General features: G+C 47.2%; 3 protein-coding genes across 11 annotated transcripts in view; 2 read left to right on the top strand and 1 right to left on the bottom strand.

The window, feature by feature from the left end:
• Positions 1 to 2,334, top strand: part of wdfy3 (WD repeat and FYVE domain containing 3) — a 47,898-nt gene extending 45,564 nt beyond the window's left edge. For all 8 annotated transcript variants that reach the window (XM_057033719.1, XM_057033722.1, XM_057033721.1 and 5 more), the window contains one exon: positions 24 to 2,334. In XM_057033719.1, coding sequence (XP_056889699.1) covers positions 24 to 138 — 115 coding nt within the window. In that variant the 3' untranslated portion in view covers positions 139 to 2,334. The remainder of the gene's footprint in view (positions 1 to 23) is intronic.
• Positions 2,335 to 2,733: 399 nt separating this feature from the next.
• On the top strand, positions 2,734 to 14,164 carry cds1 (CDP-diacylglycerol synthase (phosphatidate cytidylyltransferase) 1). Its single transcript, XM_057033728.1, has 13 exons — positions 2,734 to 3,042; positions 7,032 to 7,189; positions 8,188 to 8,284; positions 8,372 to 8,469; positions 9,070 to 9,209; positions 9,716 to 9,774; positions 10,226 to 10,308; positions 10,532 to 10,619; positions 10,714 to 10,782; positions 11,049 to 11,201; positions 11,298 to 11,417; positions 11,595 to 11,698; positions 11,772 to 14,164. The coding sequence occupies exons 1-13, from the start codon at positions 2,974 to 2,976 to the stop codon at positions 11,896 to 11,898; spliced, it is 1,365 nt and encodes a 454-aa protein (XP_056889708.1). The 5' UTR covers positions 2,734 to 2,973; the 3' UTR covers positions 11,899 to 14,164.
• Positions 14,165 to 14,188: 24 nt separating this feature from the next.
• On the bottom strand, positions 14,189 to 17,762 carry tmem175 (transmembrane protein 175). 2 transcript variants are annotated; one of them, XM_057033725.1, is made up of 10 exons: positions 17,455 to 17,762; positions 17,323 to 17,361; positions 17,101 to 17,198; positions 16,975 to 17,026; positions 16,729 to 16,764; positions 16,572 to 16,655; positions 16,334 to 16,498; positions 16,163 to 16,241; positions 15,924 to 16,059; positions 14,189 to 15,689 (listed from the first exon to the last, which is right to left on the bottom strand). In XM_057033725.1, exons 1-10 carry the CDS (start codon positions 17,656 to 17,658, stop codon positions 15,017 to 15,019), a joined length of 1,566 nt encoding a protein of 521 aa, XP_056889705.1. In that variant the 5' UTR covers positions 17,659 to 17,762; the 3' UTR covers positions 14,189 to 15,016. The 2 variants fall into 2 exon arrangements, with proteins under 2 accessions (XP_056889705.1, XP_056889706.1); XM_057033726.1 differs by lacking the exon at positions 17,455 to 17,762 and having other exon boundaries at positions 17,288 to 17,356.
• Between the last annotated feature and the right edge of the window lie 583 nt (positions 17,763 to 18,345).

Below are 18,345 nucleotides of genomic sequence, written 5' to 3'. Positions count from 1 at the left end.
TCCACCCTCGCCTCACTTTCCAGGTGCAGTCGCTTCCAGTCCGAGATCAAGCGACTGAAGATCTCGTCTCCGGTGCGGGTCTGTCAGAACTGTTACTACAACCTGCAGCACGAGCTCGGCACCGAGGGCAGAAACTGAGCGCCGCCCCCGCCCCCCCGAGGACCAGAGCGTCTCGACCACGTTCTACAGGCCTCCACACATCCTTCAGTCATCTCACGTGTCTGATAACCACATGTACAGTATCGGTTTTATCACCACTGGCATAAAACAGAAGTGAACGGAAACTCTTTCGCTGCTTTGACCACCTGCACTCATCACCCAGAGCTGAAAAGAGAGGAAAGAAAAGCATCGACTGGGCGCGTTCCAATCGATCACCTGCCACCGCAAGACTTTACAAACTTGTTTATATTGTAAATATCGACCATGGCCTTTTTAACAGAACAAAAAAACAAAACAAAACAAGAGGTCAGTGAGTAAAAAAACAACTTGCCTGTAAGATAGCGATGTGACTAACCACTCTTGGCTTTAAAAAACAAAATGATGTGTAGTCTGTGTGAAGATTCACGAGTCCAGAGTAACATGGAGGGGATGAAGGGATCATGAATGTCCATAGTTAATGTCCGCGGGTTGACCAGTAGGTCTAGTTATGCAAAATGACCTGTCTTCTTCCGTATTTCTTTTTCTTTTTTTTTAAGTTTAAAACATTTCTAATTTATATTTTGTCTGTGACCACAATCTCCAGCCAGAGAGGCTCTTTTACCACCGTTGCCAAATTAATTTGATCTCTGCGCTGCAGTTTTTTTTAAACGCTACCTTCGTGTTCCTTCTCTACTTGTGTAGATCCCCATCGGGATCATTTTTGTTGCTGCTCCCAGAAAACTGGACGCGTGATCGCTTCAGGTGTTCTTTTTAAACCATATCGCTCCATCGGTTATGAGGTTCTTCATCTGTGAAAAAAGATTGGTTTTTTTCCATTTAAAATAAGGGCACACGTGTCATTTAGCTGCGCGTGAATGTGTGGGCGAGCCTCTTCAATGTGCCCGTTCTTGGGTTTCTGTCCGGCCTCCGGGGGCTCGTGGAGCGTGCACACAAAAAAAGGGACATCGCGCAGCGGCGTCTCTTCTGTTTTTGGCGTTTTCTTGTTGGTGTTTATCCGGCTGCTTTGTTTTGCGGCATTACCGAAGCGGCGAGTGAACATTTTCCTCTACGGGAACACTCAAAGATGCTTCTCAGCACCAACACGTGCACTGAATGCTGGAACTCGGTTAACCACCACAACAAAAAACTGGCAAAAGTCCGTATGTTTCAGTTCAGGTCAACGCACCTTTACACTGATACTGTCATTATTTCGTAGGGTGGCTGTTGCTCGTCCATATTCAGTCATTTCACTTTAATTTGCCAGGTCGTGTCCCGTGTCAGTCATTCTCCTCCATAAATGTGATCCTCCTGTATTTCCCCTTCACGGTGCGTTCACGGTCCGCTTGATTGTCAAGAGAATGCGCTGCTTCTGCTTTTCCACCAGATGTCACCAAGTCTCAAACACGTCGAAATATGAAATGCCATTCCGAACAGTAGCGTAATACTCACTTCCCCATGTAAAGTTCTTTAACATGAGCTCTTTCTTTTATCCATCTTGTGTCATTTGGAGCTGGTGTAATTTAGCGTGCAATCATGCCGTCTTGCTGACTCGGCTTCTTTCAATCGTGTACAAAAACACGGGGAAATCACTGTTTTTAATGAATGCAGTTTTATGTTGTCATTTTAATAGAAAGGTGCATTTCACAGCTGATTAATGAACTGTACAAAGTATTTATGCAAAAGTGGTTATAGATTTTTTTTTTAACGATCGTTGCAATTTCAGCAAGTTTTGTTACTTGTTGCATGTCTATTAACACAGCTGACTTTCTGTGTCAGTGAATTGTACATGTTCTTGGCATTATATTATTGTTGTTGTTTTTTTAAAATTGTTTTTTGGGGGGGGTTTGGAAGTAGTATCTGAATTGTCCCGACCAACAGGTTTGTGTACAGAGCCGGAGATTGTGTCCTCACCTCTGAGCAGACTTTTGTATTCATCGTGGGGAAAAAATGAACTAATACGAGAAGAAGAAGAGAAAAACGAAATCCTGGATTATTTTGATGGTCTTGTATTAGACTACATTACTAAACTTTCTGGTGTGCAATCTGTGATAGCTGAATGTTCCTTGTATATTTGTGTTCACTCCATCCTACAAGAGAAAAAGAGCAGTAGATTAACTAAATACTACAATAATGCAATAGATCTGGTACTTATTCTTTTTAATATCATTTCAATAAATAAGTGCTGTTTACCACCAAGGACAGACGTTATCTTTTTGTTTAAAAGTTTGGGATGAATTCAATTTTAAGTAGACGATGAAAGGATGGATTTTTATTTAGAGGAAGTAATCTGTCCAATTAAGAAAGTCATGCGGTACAGCGTGAAAAACTGGTCGAGCGAGTATTCTGACAGCGAGGACCGAAACCGGAAGGGTTTCACACAAAATGCTCAACATTGTTAACAAAACTCGTAAATTCCACAATAGAGTGTTTTTGTCACTACCTGAATGTCTTGCTTAAAACTGTTAAATTACACCAGTCGAGTAAAAAGTGTATTCACAAACTAAATAGACAAGTGTTTTTTTTGTTTTTGTTTTTAAACCTTTTATTTTGAAGGAACACCGGAAGTGTGTGTTGTTATTTTGCGCACTGTGACGAAACGGGGGGGAGACTGCAGTGATACACAAACACACGCAGTCAGGCTCAGTTCTGCTGCGGCTCTTCGGTACCACCGGCCGACTGAAGGGAATCCGACCTGCGTCAACTTCAGAAATAAACCAGCAGTTTCTCCGGACTGAAAAGAAATCCACCGGCGTTCTACCCTCCTCCCTCCCCCCCTCCGTGTCCAGGATTCGGCTTATGTGACTCTGTAACGTCCGGTGGCGAAACGAGCCAAACATGACGGAGTTGAGGAAGCGCGGTGGAGGCGGAGGAAACCCGGACAGCGGCGACAATATCAGCGACAAGGTAAAGCGACCCGTACCGAGGCGACAGCGGCCGGTTCCCCCTTCAGACCCCGCCCTCGGAACAAGTTTCTCCGGTTGCTGCCAGTCGCTGTCGCCGGGCTCTGTGCGCGTTTAGCGCCCGAGCTAATGAGCTAGTTAGCTGCTGTAATCCTGCAACAACATCAACACAAACAACTGTTTACGTGGGCTGACAACAACCACAAGTCCTGACTTTTGGTCCACACCAAAAGGCTCGTAATGTCGACATGTCGGGGAGCATTTTTGGCATTTTCGTCATGTTCGTCAGTACATATTTGTGCGTTTTAAATTCACTTAATGTGGACATATTGGTTAGAAGCAGCTAGTTTGCCTCTAAAGTGCGTGGATGGTTACTACTAAAAGTCTGCAGAGGTTCTCACTGTGACATAAGAACCTGATCTGATGGAGGGCTGAAGATGGGGGTCATAGGTCAAGTTGTTTCTGATGACACACGTGTTGGAACCGAGGAAAGGTCAAAAGGTCAACGCGGTTCTCTAAATTCTCTCTTGTAGATAAGTGAATTCGGGGTTGTTGACTGTTTTGGGTCCATCAAGAAGCTGGTCGGAGGTTTTGGAAAGGATTTAAATATGGACTAGTTTCTACCATTTGTCAGCTGGTGACAATATTGCTAAAATAGCCTGTTTAAAAAAAAAAAATCCAGCTGTTCAGGTCAATCATATGAGATGAACCGACACACTGGCTTCAGTATCTGGGTAGAGCCCAAACTCAGGCTCCAGATCCAGAGAAAAGATCCTTTGTTTGCCATTAGGAACTGGAGATGATGAAACGTCCCATCATTCCGGGAGGTTCTGGCCCCGTTGGGCCCGGTTATGCAAGCTTGGATTTTATATTCTCATCTCTGGAGACAGTGTGTAATTGTGGGGGCTGGTTCATTGGTTCTGTCAGACTGGAGAACTGGGCCCGTGTCTGATATCGGATCACTACCACTAGTGGTGGAATTCTAACCACTCAGGGTTAATCTATAAATTACTCTGTGTTCTAACGAACCACAGGAAGTTATTAATAAAGAGCCACGCTGGAATTAGGTCATCAGGTTGGTCTTTTAATACTAGTTGAATCATATTCATTAAATCTTAACGAATTAAGCTAAAAAGGGAAGCTTAAAAAATGGGCATACATGATCTTTAATAGTTTACAATAGTTTACAATCTCTGAGCTGTTCCTCTATTAGCCCGCTCTTATTTTACGCTCAAATCCATTAAATTCACCACGCACAGTTATTATTACAGTTATTATTATTATATTATTCTTTAACCAAACGTGGGCGATGTGATCAGAGATTGCTGTGTTTAAAACAGAATTTCCCTCATGACCTCTGACCTTTTCTCCTCCAGTAGAGTCACACCCGACGTGAACTGAAAGCAAAACCTTAATGTTGTCGTCTTTGTTAATATTTCTAGTCTTGGCCCTGCTCACACACGGGGTCGCGCACGTTCCTTTATGACTGTTCCGACCCGACGGCCTCGCCCTCGTCAGAGTCGTTTAGTCAAGGTTTCACAGCTAACTTTAGACACCGAGCAGAAAACCAAACACAAACGGGCTAATTTATGCGACGCTCCCCGAGCAGCAGCTACTCATTAACTAATTAGTTACATAGTGTCATGGGATCGTGACCTCGAGTCAGCCGGCTTCCTGGCGTGATCACAGGTCGGTGGGTTATGGTTATGCAAATGTGCCCCTGAATGATTGTCCTCAACAGTTCGGAGGCGCACGCTTGAGTCTAAACTGTCTCAACCCGTCTGTGGCCGGTCTATTTGGAGCCGGCGCTCATGTCCAGCCGTGTTTCCAAACGTGCTGGGATGCTCTGCAGCCCCTTGGCTCTAATTCCCCTGATATTTGCTCATGATCTCAGCTGATTACGACCTCCTGGAGCAGCGTCCTCCCCTCTGCCCCAACACTGCATGTTAATGCACACGTGAAGAAACGGACAAATGTCAGGATGTTTCTACTCCTGCCTGTCTGCCTCCCTGCCTGCCTGTCTGCCTGCCTGCCTCCCTACCTGCCTGCCTGTCTGCCTCCCTGCCTGTCTGCCTCCCTGCCTGTCTGCCTGCCTGCCTCCCTGTCTGCCTGCCTGCCTGCCTGTCTCTCTACCTGCCTGCCTGCCTGCCTGCCTGCCTGCCTGTCTGCCTCCCAGCCTGCCTGTCTACCTGCCTCCCTGTCTGCCTGCCTGCCTCCCTGTCTGCCTGCCTGCCTGCCTGTCTGCCTGCCTGCCTCCCTGTCTGCCTGCCTGCCTCCCTGTCTGCCTGCCTGCCTCCCTGCCTCCCTGTCTACCTGCCTCCCTGTCTACCTGCCTGTCTGCCTGTCTGCCTGCCTGCCTGTCTGCCTCCCTGTCTGCCTGCCTCCCTGTCTACCTGCCTCCCTGTCTACCTGCCTGTCTGCCTGTCTGCCTCCCTACCTGTCTGTCTGCCTCCCTGTCTGCCTGCCTGCCTGTCTCTGAGTCCACAGCGTCCCCAGACGCCACCTGCCAGTTGACCTTGGGCTGTGCTGGCGTGCCGCCCCCTGCATGGAGCCACCAGCAGCAGCGGCGTCCTGACGGTAGCGACGGGCCGTTTCACGCTCTGCTGCTCACCGTCTGGTTCTGAACAGCTCGCTCAGAAATCTTCACTGCGTCACATCGGGGCTGCAGAATTCATCAGAGGGGTTAAGAATGGCGACGAGGCGGTGGACAGACGTGACGGTTTAGTGTTAACGTCAGAAGGTTGTGGGTTCAGTTCCACCTCAGAGCTTTACACATTTTACACATTTTCTCCAGTTTCCTTCCCCAGTCCAAAGACTTGGGCGTCTCACCTTCTGTTTGAATTATGAGAAATGAACCTCGTGTTTGTGGTGTCGTGCACATTTGCCACATAAATGTCATAAAATGTGTAAAACTCTTTGCATGTCATTTATTTTCCTGTGTTTATCACACGTCTGGGATCATGTGGCTATGATGAGTAGCTTTTATGACCCTTTGGCATGATGGAGGCTCACTCAGAAAGCTCCTAACCCCCCCAGCATTTCCACACATTCGCTGTTCCCCTCATTTGGAATGACTTGACCTCATATCCCTTCTTGTTTAATTATGACGTTTGACAGCAAAATTAAAAACAACATTACATTGACTTTGCTTATGTTGCCCAACGTGTGCCACAACTGTGTTTAAACCATAGTGACAAAGCCACGCAGGCCTCGGGGGATTAAAATTCCTCGTTTCAGAACGAGTTGCCGTGCAAGATGCTGTGAGATCTGTGGCTGATTCTGCTAGAAGATGGAACGAGACAATAGAGGCAGTTGTTCCAAGTTTTAGCTCTCTCAGGGAATTAAATCCACATTTTTAAAACGCACCCTTCTGCGTTCTAGTGCCTCAACGAGCTTTCTGTCCATCTTGATTTTCTCTTCCAACCAGCAGTTTGAACCATCCTGCTTTAATCCCGCTGCCCCCCCCCGCTCACCATATTTAGTGCTGGTCCAGATAAAGTGACCATGAAAGGGGAACAAATGGTGTCCAGGAACCTCTCGAGTGCAGAACAAGCTGTAATCACCCGAACGTGGGACGTAATCTTACTGGGATTTATAAATAGCTCCTTGTTTGAGACCTTTAATTACGCTGTTCTTTTGTTGGATCCAAGTGGGCTGCGCTGCTTTGTGTTCCCCCTACAAGATGTGTGTGTTAAATCCAGATTAAAAGTTCATTAAGACCAGTAAAGATTGTTGCCTCCTGGGCAGCAGCCAGTTAGCCTGGTGACCCCAGAGCTGCGTTCCTCCTCACACCGCCGTATCCAGCTGAAATCAAAGAATACTTTCATGATCTGCTCATGGATTTAGATCAGAATCTGAAGCCAGAAGTGTGGAATATTTGTATGTTTGCCTTTGAGCTCCCAAAACCAGTTTAGAGAAATTACAAAAACATTTGACAAGCCTTTGCGTGTGTGTAGTTGTGTTCTTAAAAGGTGTGTCTGTGTGTGACGGCAGGAGGCTGATGGCGACGACAGACTGGGCCTGCAGGTCGATTTAGACGGAGAATGTGACGGCGACCCAAAAGGCGACACTCCAGATGTTCCTCTCTCCACCTCAGACACCGATAACACTCCAGAATGCCTGAACAAAGCCCTGGAAGGCCTCCCGCCCAGGTGCCCGCCGCCGCCGCCGCCGCCGCCGCCGCCGACCTTTAATATGTTACTGACAGTTTAGCTCACTAATCCAGCTGTTTAGGCCCAGAGTAGCAGAGGGGAGAAGGCTTCTGCCAGTCATCAGGAGCTAATGGGTAGTATTTTAGTCTGTCGCACAGAACCAAAATAGTTCCAGCTCCTCCACGTGAGATGTGGAGGGTGTGGCCAATGAGTGGCGGCCAGGTCACAGGACTTAAAGGCTCAGGCGGAGGGAGGCTCTAATCCCAAGGAGACGGTGCCGTAGGAAGGCGATGTAAGGGGAGGACGACAACCAGGTGGATGCTGTTAGATAAGGGGGGGGGGGGGTGGAGGGAGGCCTCGGTGCAGAATGGCCCGGGCAGCATCTTTTATTCCCCTGATGCAGCTGCTTTTCACCCCCATTCATCCAGCAGCCTCTGGCTCCTGTGCAGCGTTTGCTGCCCCTCTTTTGTGTCGCCCGCTCTAATGTCCTGGGACGAGGCCTCGTTTTAGTGTTCCAGAGGCAGCGCCCCGCATAAATCAAACCCCTGTGTTTTATTCTAGGGTCTGTGGTTGCTGGAGCCTCTGACCTCCCAGCATGAACACGGTGCAGGCTCTTATTTGCCTCTGCACACCTGTGACAGCAGGATACAGGTCACCTGACTTACGGCAGCCATGTCCTGATCGGGACTCGTTACCGGCGCTCTGTACCCGCTCAGGGGTGGCGACGCCCGTTCTTTCACGCCATCAGCCAGCAGCAGGGTTGTGAGCTCAGGAGAGATCATTGATATTTCTGGTCTTTTACTCTATGAAGTATTTGTTTTGGTTCTTTGAGCGCTGCCACCAGATCCTTATATTAATCTGTTGTGGATCACACGTCACCCATGTGTAAACAATCGTTTGATCCTCCGGGGAAAAGCCTAAACATGTACAGTAAATGCCATATTTATCAGGTACATGCAGGTTTAAGGATAAACGTTGAAGGTTTTTCTTCTTGACAGATGGAAGAACTACTGGATACGAGGAGTTCTGTCTTTAGCCATGATCTCTGGCTTCTTCCTCATCATCTGTATGGGACCTATTGCTCTCCTGTTAATTGTAAGTGCTGAAACTTTCATGTTTGCATCTTCTTGTTCCAGATTCATTTTTTTAATGTAATTCTATTTTTCCAATGATATGACACAGGTCATGACTATCCAGATTAAGTGCTTCGAAGAAATTATTACCATCGGCTACAGGGTGTATCGCTCCTACGACCTGCCGTGGTTCAGGACTCTCAGCTGGTAAGGACGGATTGAACACAGTTTATCCCCAAGCTGTGAGTCCAGGGGTGAATGAGCAGCTCTAATCAAACTCCAGGCACCTTCCACTAGGAAACACTCAAGTAATCGCTGAAAATTACGACTCCAATATGGTTAAACAGCAGCACAAATGCAAAATGAGCATCTCTTGCTCATTAAAGCTCCCGTGCTGCAGCTACTCCACCAGTCAGGTGTTGGCGCTAGCGGTTGCATGTGGTCAGCAGTCTGAGCAGCAACGTCCAGGCAGCTTGTGTGTCGGCTGTGCGCTCTCTCCCAGCCCAGCGGATGGATGAGTCCAGCCTCCTGCTGCTCTGAGCGCTCCTGTTTCAGTGGCCATGTTCTCACTCACAGGTCACCTTTGCATACACACACATAACACGCAGCTCCGAGCAAAGATCACTGCCATGCTGGAGGCCAAGGGAGGCTCATTGAAACTTGCCCTTTTCTCCAAGGCCACCCTTCAAAACAACACACACACACACACACACACACAGCGGCTCAGTGCACAGCTCCAGTCCTCAGAGTAATAAGAGCACCAGTGGGGAAATGCAGACTTTAAAGCGTGCCATCTCTCTTCCTCAGGTACTTCCTGATTTGTGTCAACTATTTCTTCTATGGTGAAACTCTAGCAGATTACTTTGGGGCTCTGGTGCAGAGAGAAGAACCTCTTCAGTTCCTCGCTCGCTATCACCGCTTCATCTCTTTCGCTCTGTACCTGGCAGGTGAGTGCTGTAGCGCTCATCGCACACACGACCTTTGGACCTTTCGCACCCTCTCACTCCGGAGGTGGATTAGGTTTCTCCAGAAACAGGGGGTGTGGTTGAGAGAGCCATAAAAACACAAGAAAATCCTCAAAGTGACATAAAAGTTAAAAAAAACTCACCGTATTGCCCCAATAACGATAACCACCATAAATGAGGAAACACTCAGCAGCTTTAGTTTAGCGGGCACATCTGTGGGTGAGGATTATTACAGCTTCTGTCTGACCTCCACTGCTTGGTCTTCACCTTAAGAGCCATTTCTTAGAGTTGCTGTTTACTTTAATCAGCCAGGCATTTATTTTATCACTTGTTATACTTCTGAAGTTGTCAGCGTCTTCATCCAAGTGTCGGAGCTTCCCAGATGTTAAGATCTGAAGTGTTTAATAGAGGGATTTATTCAGTGAATACATACTGGTTGTGTGTTTTTATCCTGTAAAACTGACTGCATGTTGTCTACTCTTTCACAGGTTTCTGCATGTTTGTGCTGAGTTTAGTGAAGAAACATTATCGCCTGCAGTTTTATATGGTGTGTATCAGCCAAGTAACCCTCTCCCCCGCCGCTCACTTACCCCCCCCCCCCAACTGCTCTCTTCATCCATCCCACTGCTGACTTTCCTTCTCTTCTGCCCCTCGGAGAAGGTTCTGAAATCTGCTCCTGGGCTCTGATTGCGCCATGTTTGTAGGACTTAAATCTGGTTAACATGATTGTGTTAACCAAACACTTCCTGGCTTAGATTTGATCACTTCCCAAATGCTGAAGCTCCTCCACCTGCTGCCTGCTCTCCCCCCACTACCACCGATGCATATTTTTAACCTGTGTTTCATCTCCGCCCGCCTCGCTGCTCGTCAGTGTTGCTCATGGCGTCCATCTGTTCACTCTGACCATTGTTGCGTGACGCGAGCCGGCTTCAGAGCGGGCGTGGCTACATTCCAGTGCAGTGACGCTGTGGTGTTTGTGTTTGTGTTTGCCATTCCAGTTTGCTTGGACCCATGTGACCCTGTTGATTGTGGTTACTCAGTCCCACCTTGTAATTCAGAACCTATTTGAAGGGATGATCTGGTAAGCAGATGCAGAGGACCCCTGCTGTGGTTTCTCTGAGCAGGCAAACTTTGTGTTGAATATTAGCTGCAGATTTAAACACATTCTCATATATTTAAAGGCTCAAGAGGCCGAAACATTGATAGTAAATTAGTTGGATCCACCCACGTTAGTTCTGTTCTTTACTAAAGTCCTCATCGGATGTGTTCCCGCTGACCGTTGTCATGGTAACCCCTTGTTTCAGGTTCATCGTCCCCATCTCGATCGTGATCTGTAACGACATCATGGCCTATCTGTTTGGGTTCTTCTTCGGAAGAACCCCACTGATCAAGGTAAGCGGAGCGTAATAAATAAAGCTGAAAACCTCAGTTTTCCTCTTGAATCCCAGCGATTTCCTCCCTTTTTTCCCTTCCAATGCTCCTGCAGCTCTCCCCAAAGAAGACCTGGGAGGGTTTTATTGGCGGTTTCTTCTCCACGGTGGTGTTCGGCTTCCTGGTGAGGACACTTCCTCCTGCATTGATCTCTCGTTCAGTAGTTGTGACCTAGACTAGAAGCCGGTTGTGAGCTCGTTTCCACACATGCTGCCAACCGTCGCACTGCTTCCACAACCCTCAGTCACGTGGTTCTTCTCGGTAAAGAACGTTGACCTTGCACAGCAGCATCGGATCCCTGGAACCCTTCAGAGCAGGGTCCCTGGGCAGCACCGTCCACCATTTTTAGAAGTCTAGAATTCCAGTCTGGACTTTTCTCTGTGCCCCCAGCTGGCCTATCTGCTGTCCCAGTTCCAGTACTTTGTGTGTCCTGTGGGCTTCAACAGCGAGACCAACGGGTTCACGGTGGAGTGCGAACCTTCCGACATCTTCGTGATGCAGGAGTACACTGTTCCCGCCGTGTTCCAGAAAACACTGGGGCTGGTAAGAATCCGGAGGACGTTCGGAAAAGTCCGTTTAGGAGCAGGAAAAGCTCATCAAGTCCAATTTTAAAACATGTCTGTCGATTTCCTCTTTCAGAAAAGGGTCAACATGTACCCCTTTCAGATCCACAGCATCTTCCTCTCATCGTTCGCGTCCCTCATCGGGCCTTTTGGTGGCTTCTTTGCCAGTGGCTTTAAGAGGGCCTTCAAAATAAAGGTAATCCCGGCTAATCCCGATACACCCGACGTGTTTTACACTGGATTTTCCTCCATGTGGACAGTTTGATTGTTTGGCTGGTTGAAGAATCATCAGACTCCTCAATGTTCTAGTTCCCCTGGTCCTATTGGGGGGGGGTTGAGCAGCATTTCTAACTTCCCCTCTCCTTTCCTGAAGGACTTTGCCAGCACTATCCCCGGCCACGGCGGCATCATGGATCGCTTTGACTGTCAGTACCTGATGGCCACGTTCACGCACGTCTACATCGCCAGTTTCATCCGGTGAGTGGAGGCCGCGGGTCGTTCTTAAAGCGGGTGGTGGGAGGAGCTCAGATGTTCAACCGCTGTCTTGCAGGGGCCCGAACCCGAGCAAGCTGCTGCAACAGCTGCTGCTGCTTCAGCCCGAGCAGCAGCTCAGCATCTTCCACACGCTGCAGTACCACCTGAGAGAGAGGAACATACTGCCCCCTGCTGCCGAGTGACAGGTGCAGGCGCCGCGGGGGTGGCGGGGGCGGGGGCGGGGGTGGCGGCGACGCTGTGGAAGTTGAACGTGAGCATGCACAAACACACAGGCACGCACACACATTAGGGAAGGCTCAGCGTGTGAGCTGGGGCCTCCTGCAGAGATTCCATCATCCTCCAGCTGGATGTTCACTCCACTCCAGCCAATAATGCGGCCGTGACCCTGAAGGGACGACATGGAACAACTTCAACCACAAAATACAAGCTAGAGCAACAACAAGGCGGTCTTGTTGCTGTCCACGTGGACCTTGACATGACTAACAGAACGCTTCTCCAGAGAAACCACCTCCATCATACTTCATATGTCTTACTGAACAAAATGAGCTAAAGCACATGACCTTCTCAGCGCATGTGGATGGGAACATTCCTCTGTGGATGGCAACTATTGCACTGACTTTATCTGAATACCGACATTTAAGAAGCTTTTACCAGCAGAAAATGAGCCCCGGGTGTTTGAGCTGCGCCGGTTTGGGTGACGCTAAAGACTTTTCTGGAATATTCTTTGTTTTACGCCAACATCACGGTGTAGCTGATCTCCTATATCCAAGTTATTGCTAAGGCTACTGCGACAGAAACATCCTGTTTGTCCTTCCACAATGTGAACTTTTAGCTTTTAGAGACCTAAACGTAAATAACTGGCACAATAACAGTCAGTAAAGAGTGACTGTTGGCATGGTAACTCTGAAACTAGAGCTTGGACACTGGAGTTAGCGTAGTGTAGATGAATATACTGAATATACTGTATTTAACTCTAACCACGTGTGTGACATAGTGGCAGAAAAACTCCGCTTTTTAACTGGTTTTAGCTTTCAGCATGCACAAATTCACTTTTAAGGAGTGGACTCGGTCTGAGTGTGATGCGTTTGAGGGTGGGTCTTGTCAAATCAAAGGAATAGTTTCACATTTCTCCTGCATTAATCAGAGAACTTGAATGTCTCCAGTTCCGGTCTCGAATGATGGCGACAGAAGTGGTGGAACAGGTTTAAAACACGAACACGGCAGCAACTTCTGGCTCCACTTTAGCGTCCCAAATTGGGGAATTATTCCTTTAAAAAGGGAGCAAGTGCTTCTTTTTACAGATGATCTCAGTCCTCTGGAAACTGCTACTGCTGATAACTGTGAACTCCTGAATGTAGCCTGTGCTGGAGGGCGCCATCACGAGTGTCTGAGTGTACATACTGGATGAAGTATTTACAGTCCGCCAGCACCGTATGGACACAGATCTATAGTGTCACACGTATACTGCTGTAGCTGTGTTAGCAATACTTTCATCTTAAGCTTCTAGTTTGAGTCCTTATTCTGAATCTGATTATCTCTGGCGTGATAAATGACAAAATATTGATTCTGAATACTTTCTGGGGAGTTTATTGCTGGTAGAGCAGACGGGTTTTCCCCATTGATGCTACATTTTCTGTTTTTTTTCTCCTTTTTTTTAACCAAAGCACTGTCTGATCAACACGGATCTGATTAAGTTGGAGGCCCAGATCCAAACACGCGTCTCCTTCCCTTCCCCCTTTTACTCTGAACAGATTTTAAAATGAAGGAAAAGGCCGGACGTGGGTCTGGTCTTTGCCTCGCTCTTCTCTTTACGCCCGAGATGTCGGGACGACAAGAATGTTGTAATTTATTTGTTCATTTATCTTTATTTTATTTGACGTGGACGAGGTCGCGGCGTGGATTTTAACGGGACCAGCTGTGTTGTACTGTACGAATTTATCACACAAGCAAGTGTCCTCCAGACCTGCTCAAACCTGAGCGACTTTAAATTTCTTCTGTCTTTAAGGTAACTTTATTTAGAACCTGCCACTAATTTAAAATCAGAAAAAGTGCACGATTTATCGATCACCTAAAGTTCCATTCATACGGATGCTGCTGTGTGGGCTAATTTATATTTTATTTGTTACGAGGTTTATTAAAATCCACGGTCCGTGACTACAAAAAGGTAAAGGAAAGATGGGAGTAGTTTCAGTAGCTCAAACATCAGGTAAGGGGATTCTGCACGTTTGCTCGCATCTTTTTAATTTATCATTTTTGTTCTTTGTTTTGTGTTTTTTTTCTTGCTGCAGAACTGTTTCTGTATGGAAATGTGTGGCTATCAGAGTGGATGGATTTAAATATGGTTATTATAGAGGACAAAAGAGTCAGGTCCAAACTTGATACTGATATCTTGTTCGGGATATTGTTGTTTACTGTACGGAGGTGAATAAAGTTTCCTTTTTCTTGCAATGACTGATGAGTTGACACTTGGGGGTCAATTAATGTTTTTAATTGGCAAAAACAAAGGCTGGTTGCAGTTCTAGGATTAGAATAATGTAATATTTACACAAGTGACTTACACACATCTGCAGCAGCATCACATCTGTCAACAAACCTCCCACCCCGTCGGGTTTCTGTTCTAGTGCATCTCAGAATTCCATTTTAGTCAGTGTCAAACACACAAAATCACAAACTAACGTTCTTCAAATGATAATAAAATAATAGACGATAACGGCAGGTTTCAGGAGCTGAGGCGGTCAAACAGCGACCCCACCTGGACAAATGTCACATGACACACGGGAGCCGGAACGGATTTTCCTCACAGTAACATGTAAAATAAAACTCACCTCAGTCGCTTAAAACATAAAAACGGTCAACAATAATACATATTTTTAAATAACACAAGATGGACGTATTTAAATGTAGTGCATCTGATTGTGGACGTAGCCATGAGTGGGTTAATGCTACAGATAAGGCAAAGAAAAACCTCCAATGTCAGCCTCCGTAGGGACTTTTAGAACCATCTTAGCATATTTGCAGCAAAATATTAGCCAAACGAGTTTACTAGGTGGGTGGGTGGAGATAGCTCAGTCTGTTGGGACCTGAACTGGCAAGCAGAGGGTTCTCAGTTCAAGTCCCAGTGCAGACAAACCATGTAAGGAATGAACACTGATGAGCACTAAGGTACCCTTGAGCAAGGTGTGCTCATATACAACTCATCCAGGGGTGGACCCTGCCTGTACCCTCCCCATGAGAATGATAATCTAGTATTTGGAGGGTCTTTGAGTTATCTGGCACATGGCTGTCTGGATATTTTGACATCTAGCTAAGTAAAGCATTCAGCGTCCCCCTCACCTCCTCATCCTCCTGCTCAATAATGGATCTCAGCACAGGTCTGTCTGGACAGAAAATTAGCCGCAGCAAAGCTAAAACAACTCGCACCAAGAGCCTCAACACGAGGAAAGCAAAAGGCACTGTGATTTCCATCAAGTGGAAAATCGGGGCACTAAATTTACTCAAGATACATGTGAGGAAAAATGTTCCTAGAGCCACACAAGGGTACAGAGAGAGCTTAGCTAGCATAAAGACATGCTCCTGACCACCATAACGCACATAAGGGTGCAGGCTCTCTTGCTCACTGTAAAGAGCAACTACCCAGATAGCAAGCTGAAAAATACTGGCAAAGAAAATAATGACACAGCTGATCTGAATGGCTTCCAACTCGTTGTGAGAGTTTTGAGGGAACTCGTGCGTTAGCTGGTAGGCTAAAGGAAGACCTCCCACGAACGCCAGCGAAAAGGTGTTGAGCAGGCCCATGAAGCGCGTTGCCTTGGTGACATGGAGGAAGAGGGAGTGGTGGACAAACCAGAGGAGGCCGACCGTGACGAAGGAACCAAAATAGGCGAGGTACTCTGGGCCGTAGACCTGCAGAGCTGCCGTCAAGCTGCCTCCAAACTGCTTCTGCACCACGGACGGGTCTGGAACGTTGTCCTCACTGAAAGGGATTAAAACACTCCTGAGATTTTTGGTAATTTTAGCTAAATCCCCTGAACTGTTAACTTAAATAACGATGCCGTCTGCAGCCACTCTGGTCCAACGACGAGGAAACAAACTGCTACCAAACATTACGAAGAAGAGCAGATTAGTCCATTACCACAACCCGCCACTAGGTGGGGATCGAGGCTGTACCTGCAGTGTTACAGGAAAGGAGAGAAGAAGTGGAACAAACCAGATGTCCAGGATGAGAAGCGTTGCTACGATGGCGTAAACGCCGTCGCTGAAAGCCTCCACCCGATCTTTGCTGAGCGGTTCATTGGGCAGGTACGTGTAAAACAGCACGGAGTCCGGACTCTCCTCCACCGGGCCTGAGGCACAGAACAGAGCGGTTTAGGAGGACATTATTATTATTATTATTATTATTATTGTTATTATTATTATTATTATCCAGCAGCACGAGCCACATCTCACCAATTATCTTGTCACGACACCACTTCAAAAACTGGGAGATGTAGGGCAGGAAGATGACGATGGCCAACAGGGCGTAAGACTGGAAAATCAGACATCAGCAACGATGACAAACCGATCCGACAGCTCCCAACAACTGTTGAATCTAATCTAACGTCAGCAAATGTCACCGACGAGCTGGAAGAAGATGAAGGAGAAGACGCTGGCGATGAAGCACATGAGCGGCACCCGCATGATGACTTTGAGGATGTGGTGCTTGTAGAAGGTCCGGTTCTCCGAGATCTGGATCTGCTGGTTCAGCAGGAAGGGGCGGCTGAAGGCGTAGACCACGATCAGCGACTGGAGGAGACAGGCGCCGGGTTATCAGGAGCCAGGTGGGAAGGGACGAGACAAAAGACGGCCGCCGCCTCACCTGGATGACGCCGATCACCATCACGCAGCCGCAGAAGAGCAAAATCCCCAGCACGTTCTCGGGGAAGGTCGCCATCAGCGAGAACTGCCGCCGCAAAGGGTTAAAGGTCAGTGCGGGACAGATTTTCTTTTTTTGATTTAGTGCCGCGGCGACTCACCGTGTACGGTAGGAAGGTTATCAGCATCATGCAGGCCTGAAAGAAAAGATTCATTAGCAAATGTCTGAGCCTTCTCATTACATCTAACGTCAGGTGACAGGTCAGTCCCAGACATTCAGAGCTCTCTTGCATGTGTGGGACATTCAAAATGAAGCCAAAAACAGAAGAAAAAGAAAGGAAATTTCCCTTTGGCGCCATCACAACCCCCCGTGACGTCACGCGGACGTCACCGACCCCTCTACTCACGAGGTTCAGCAGTGCCAGGCAGTCGTCGATGCGCACGATCACTTGGAATAATCTGGGGAACAGGGGCAGGTGTACATGATTCACCTTGAATCGGCTGCTGTCGCGGCTAATGGTCGTAATAATCACCGGATGTGAGCGGCCCAGGCAACGGTCACAATCAGAAACGTCATCAGGTAAACGGCGATTTTTGTCGTCAGCAGGAGCTGGACGCTCTCCCGCAGCTCCTGCGTGTCAGAAAGAAGCATTTAGGACGTATTCGCCTCGAAAAAAAAAAAAAAGAAGTTCAAATATAAAATGTAACTACACTTTGTACCGTTACCGTATCGCATACAGTTCACAACCGTTTACCTCAGTGTCTTCCATCTTTGTGTGAGCAACAGGTAATATCTGTAAATTTAAAAACAAATAATCATAGTAAAATGTTTGCGGGAGTAACATGTTTAGCTTGTGGACCGGGGCCAGAGCCTCTCGGTATGTTACCATGACGGTGGCGATGATGGAGATGAGGGCGTCGCTGTAGGCCAGCAGCCGGTGGGAGGACTGGGTGCCGCTGTGGGCGTCTCTGTCGGACGGAGCGACGCTGTCCAGGAACGAGGACGAGGCCGCGTGGCTCCTCGGTTCTTTCTTCTCCATGTCCTCCTCGACGTGGTGTTCTATAATGTCGCTGTCGTCGTTTCCCTCCATCGTGGAGGAGCTACAGGGCCGCAGGTGACGCAGCGGGTACCATGCACGCTCCCCGCGGACTGTTTGCAAACAGTCGCAATCAGCTGGTGGAGGAAGCGGAAGCCGGAAGTAGATACAATGGAGGACTTCCGGTACTCTCCACAGATAGGTAAAATATGAAGATGCTCACTCCGGATACAGACTCCTCGGCCATCGGCCTATCTTGTATTTGGGAGACTTTTAGCTCGGTAGATGTTAAAATGTAATTTAAGAGACTCCAGTCGGTTAATAGATATTACATATATTCCATCTGTTTCAAACTGAGTATATTTCTGTCCAATTTCAAGACAATGTTGATCAATAGATCTAAATCAATAAGCTTTTTTAAACATTTAAGCTCAAACAATATAACAATATTAATTGGAAAAATACAAGTCATGAAAACAGTGATTCTGTGTAGAATGACAGAAAAATAGATTGTGATTTTTCAGATTGTGATCATCAGTCTGACAGCATCACATTTTTCTCAATGGGACATTGTTATCTTCACTATATGTTCCGTTCATCTGGAAGTTAAACTCAATGGTTTTATGGGTTTTTTGTTTTAAAATTTCGGGTTCTTAGAAAAAACATCCTCCCTTCTAACATTGTTGAGCGAACTTTCAAACTTTCAAGATCAATGCATGTCTTTAAAACCTCTAAACTTAA

The sequence above is a fragment of the Takifugu flavidus genome, chromosome 5, assembly GCF_003711565.1.
Source record: "Takifugu flavidus isolate HTHZ2018 chromosome 5, ASM371156v2, whole genome shotgun sequence".
NCBI classification, from domain to species: Eukaryota; Metazoa; Chordata; class Actinopteri; order Tetraodontiformes; family Tetraodontidae; genus Takifugu; species Takifugu flavidus.
This window is presented reverse-complemented; position numbering and strand designations above follow the sequence as displayed.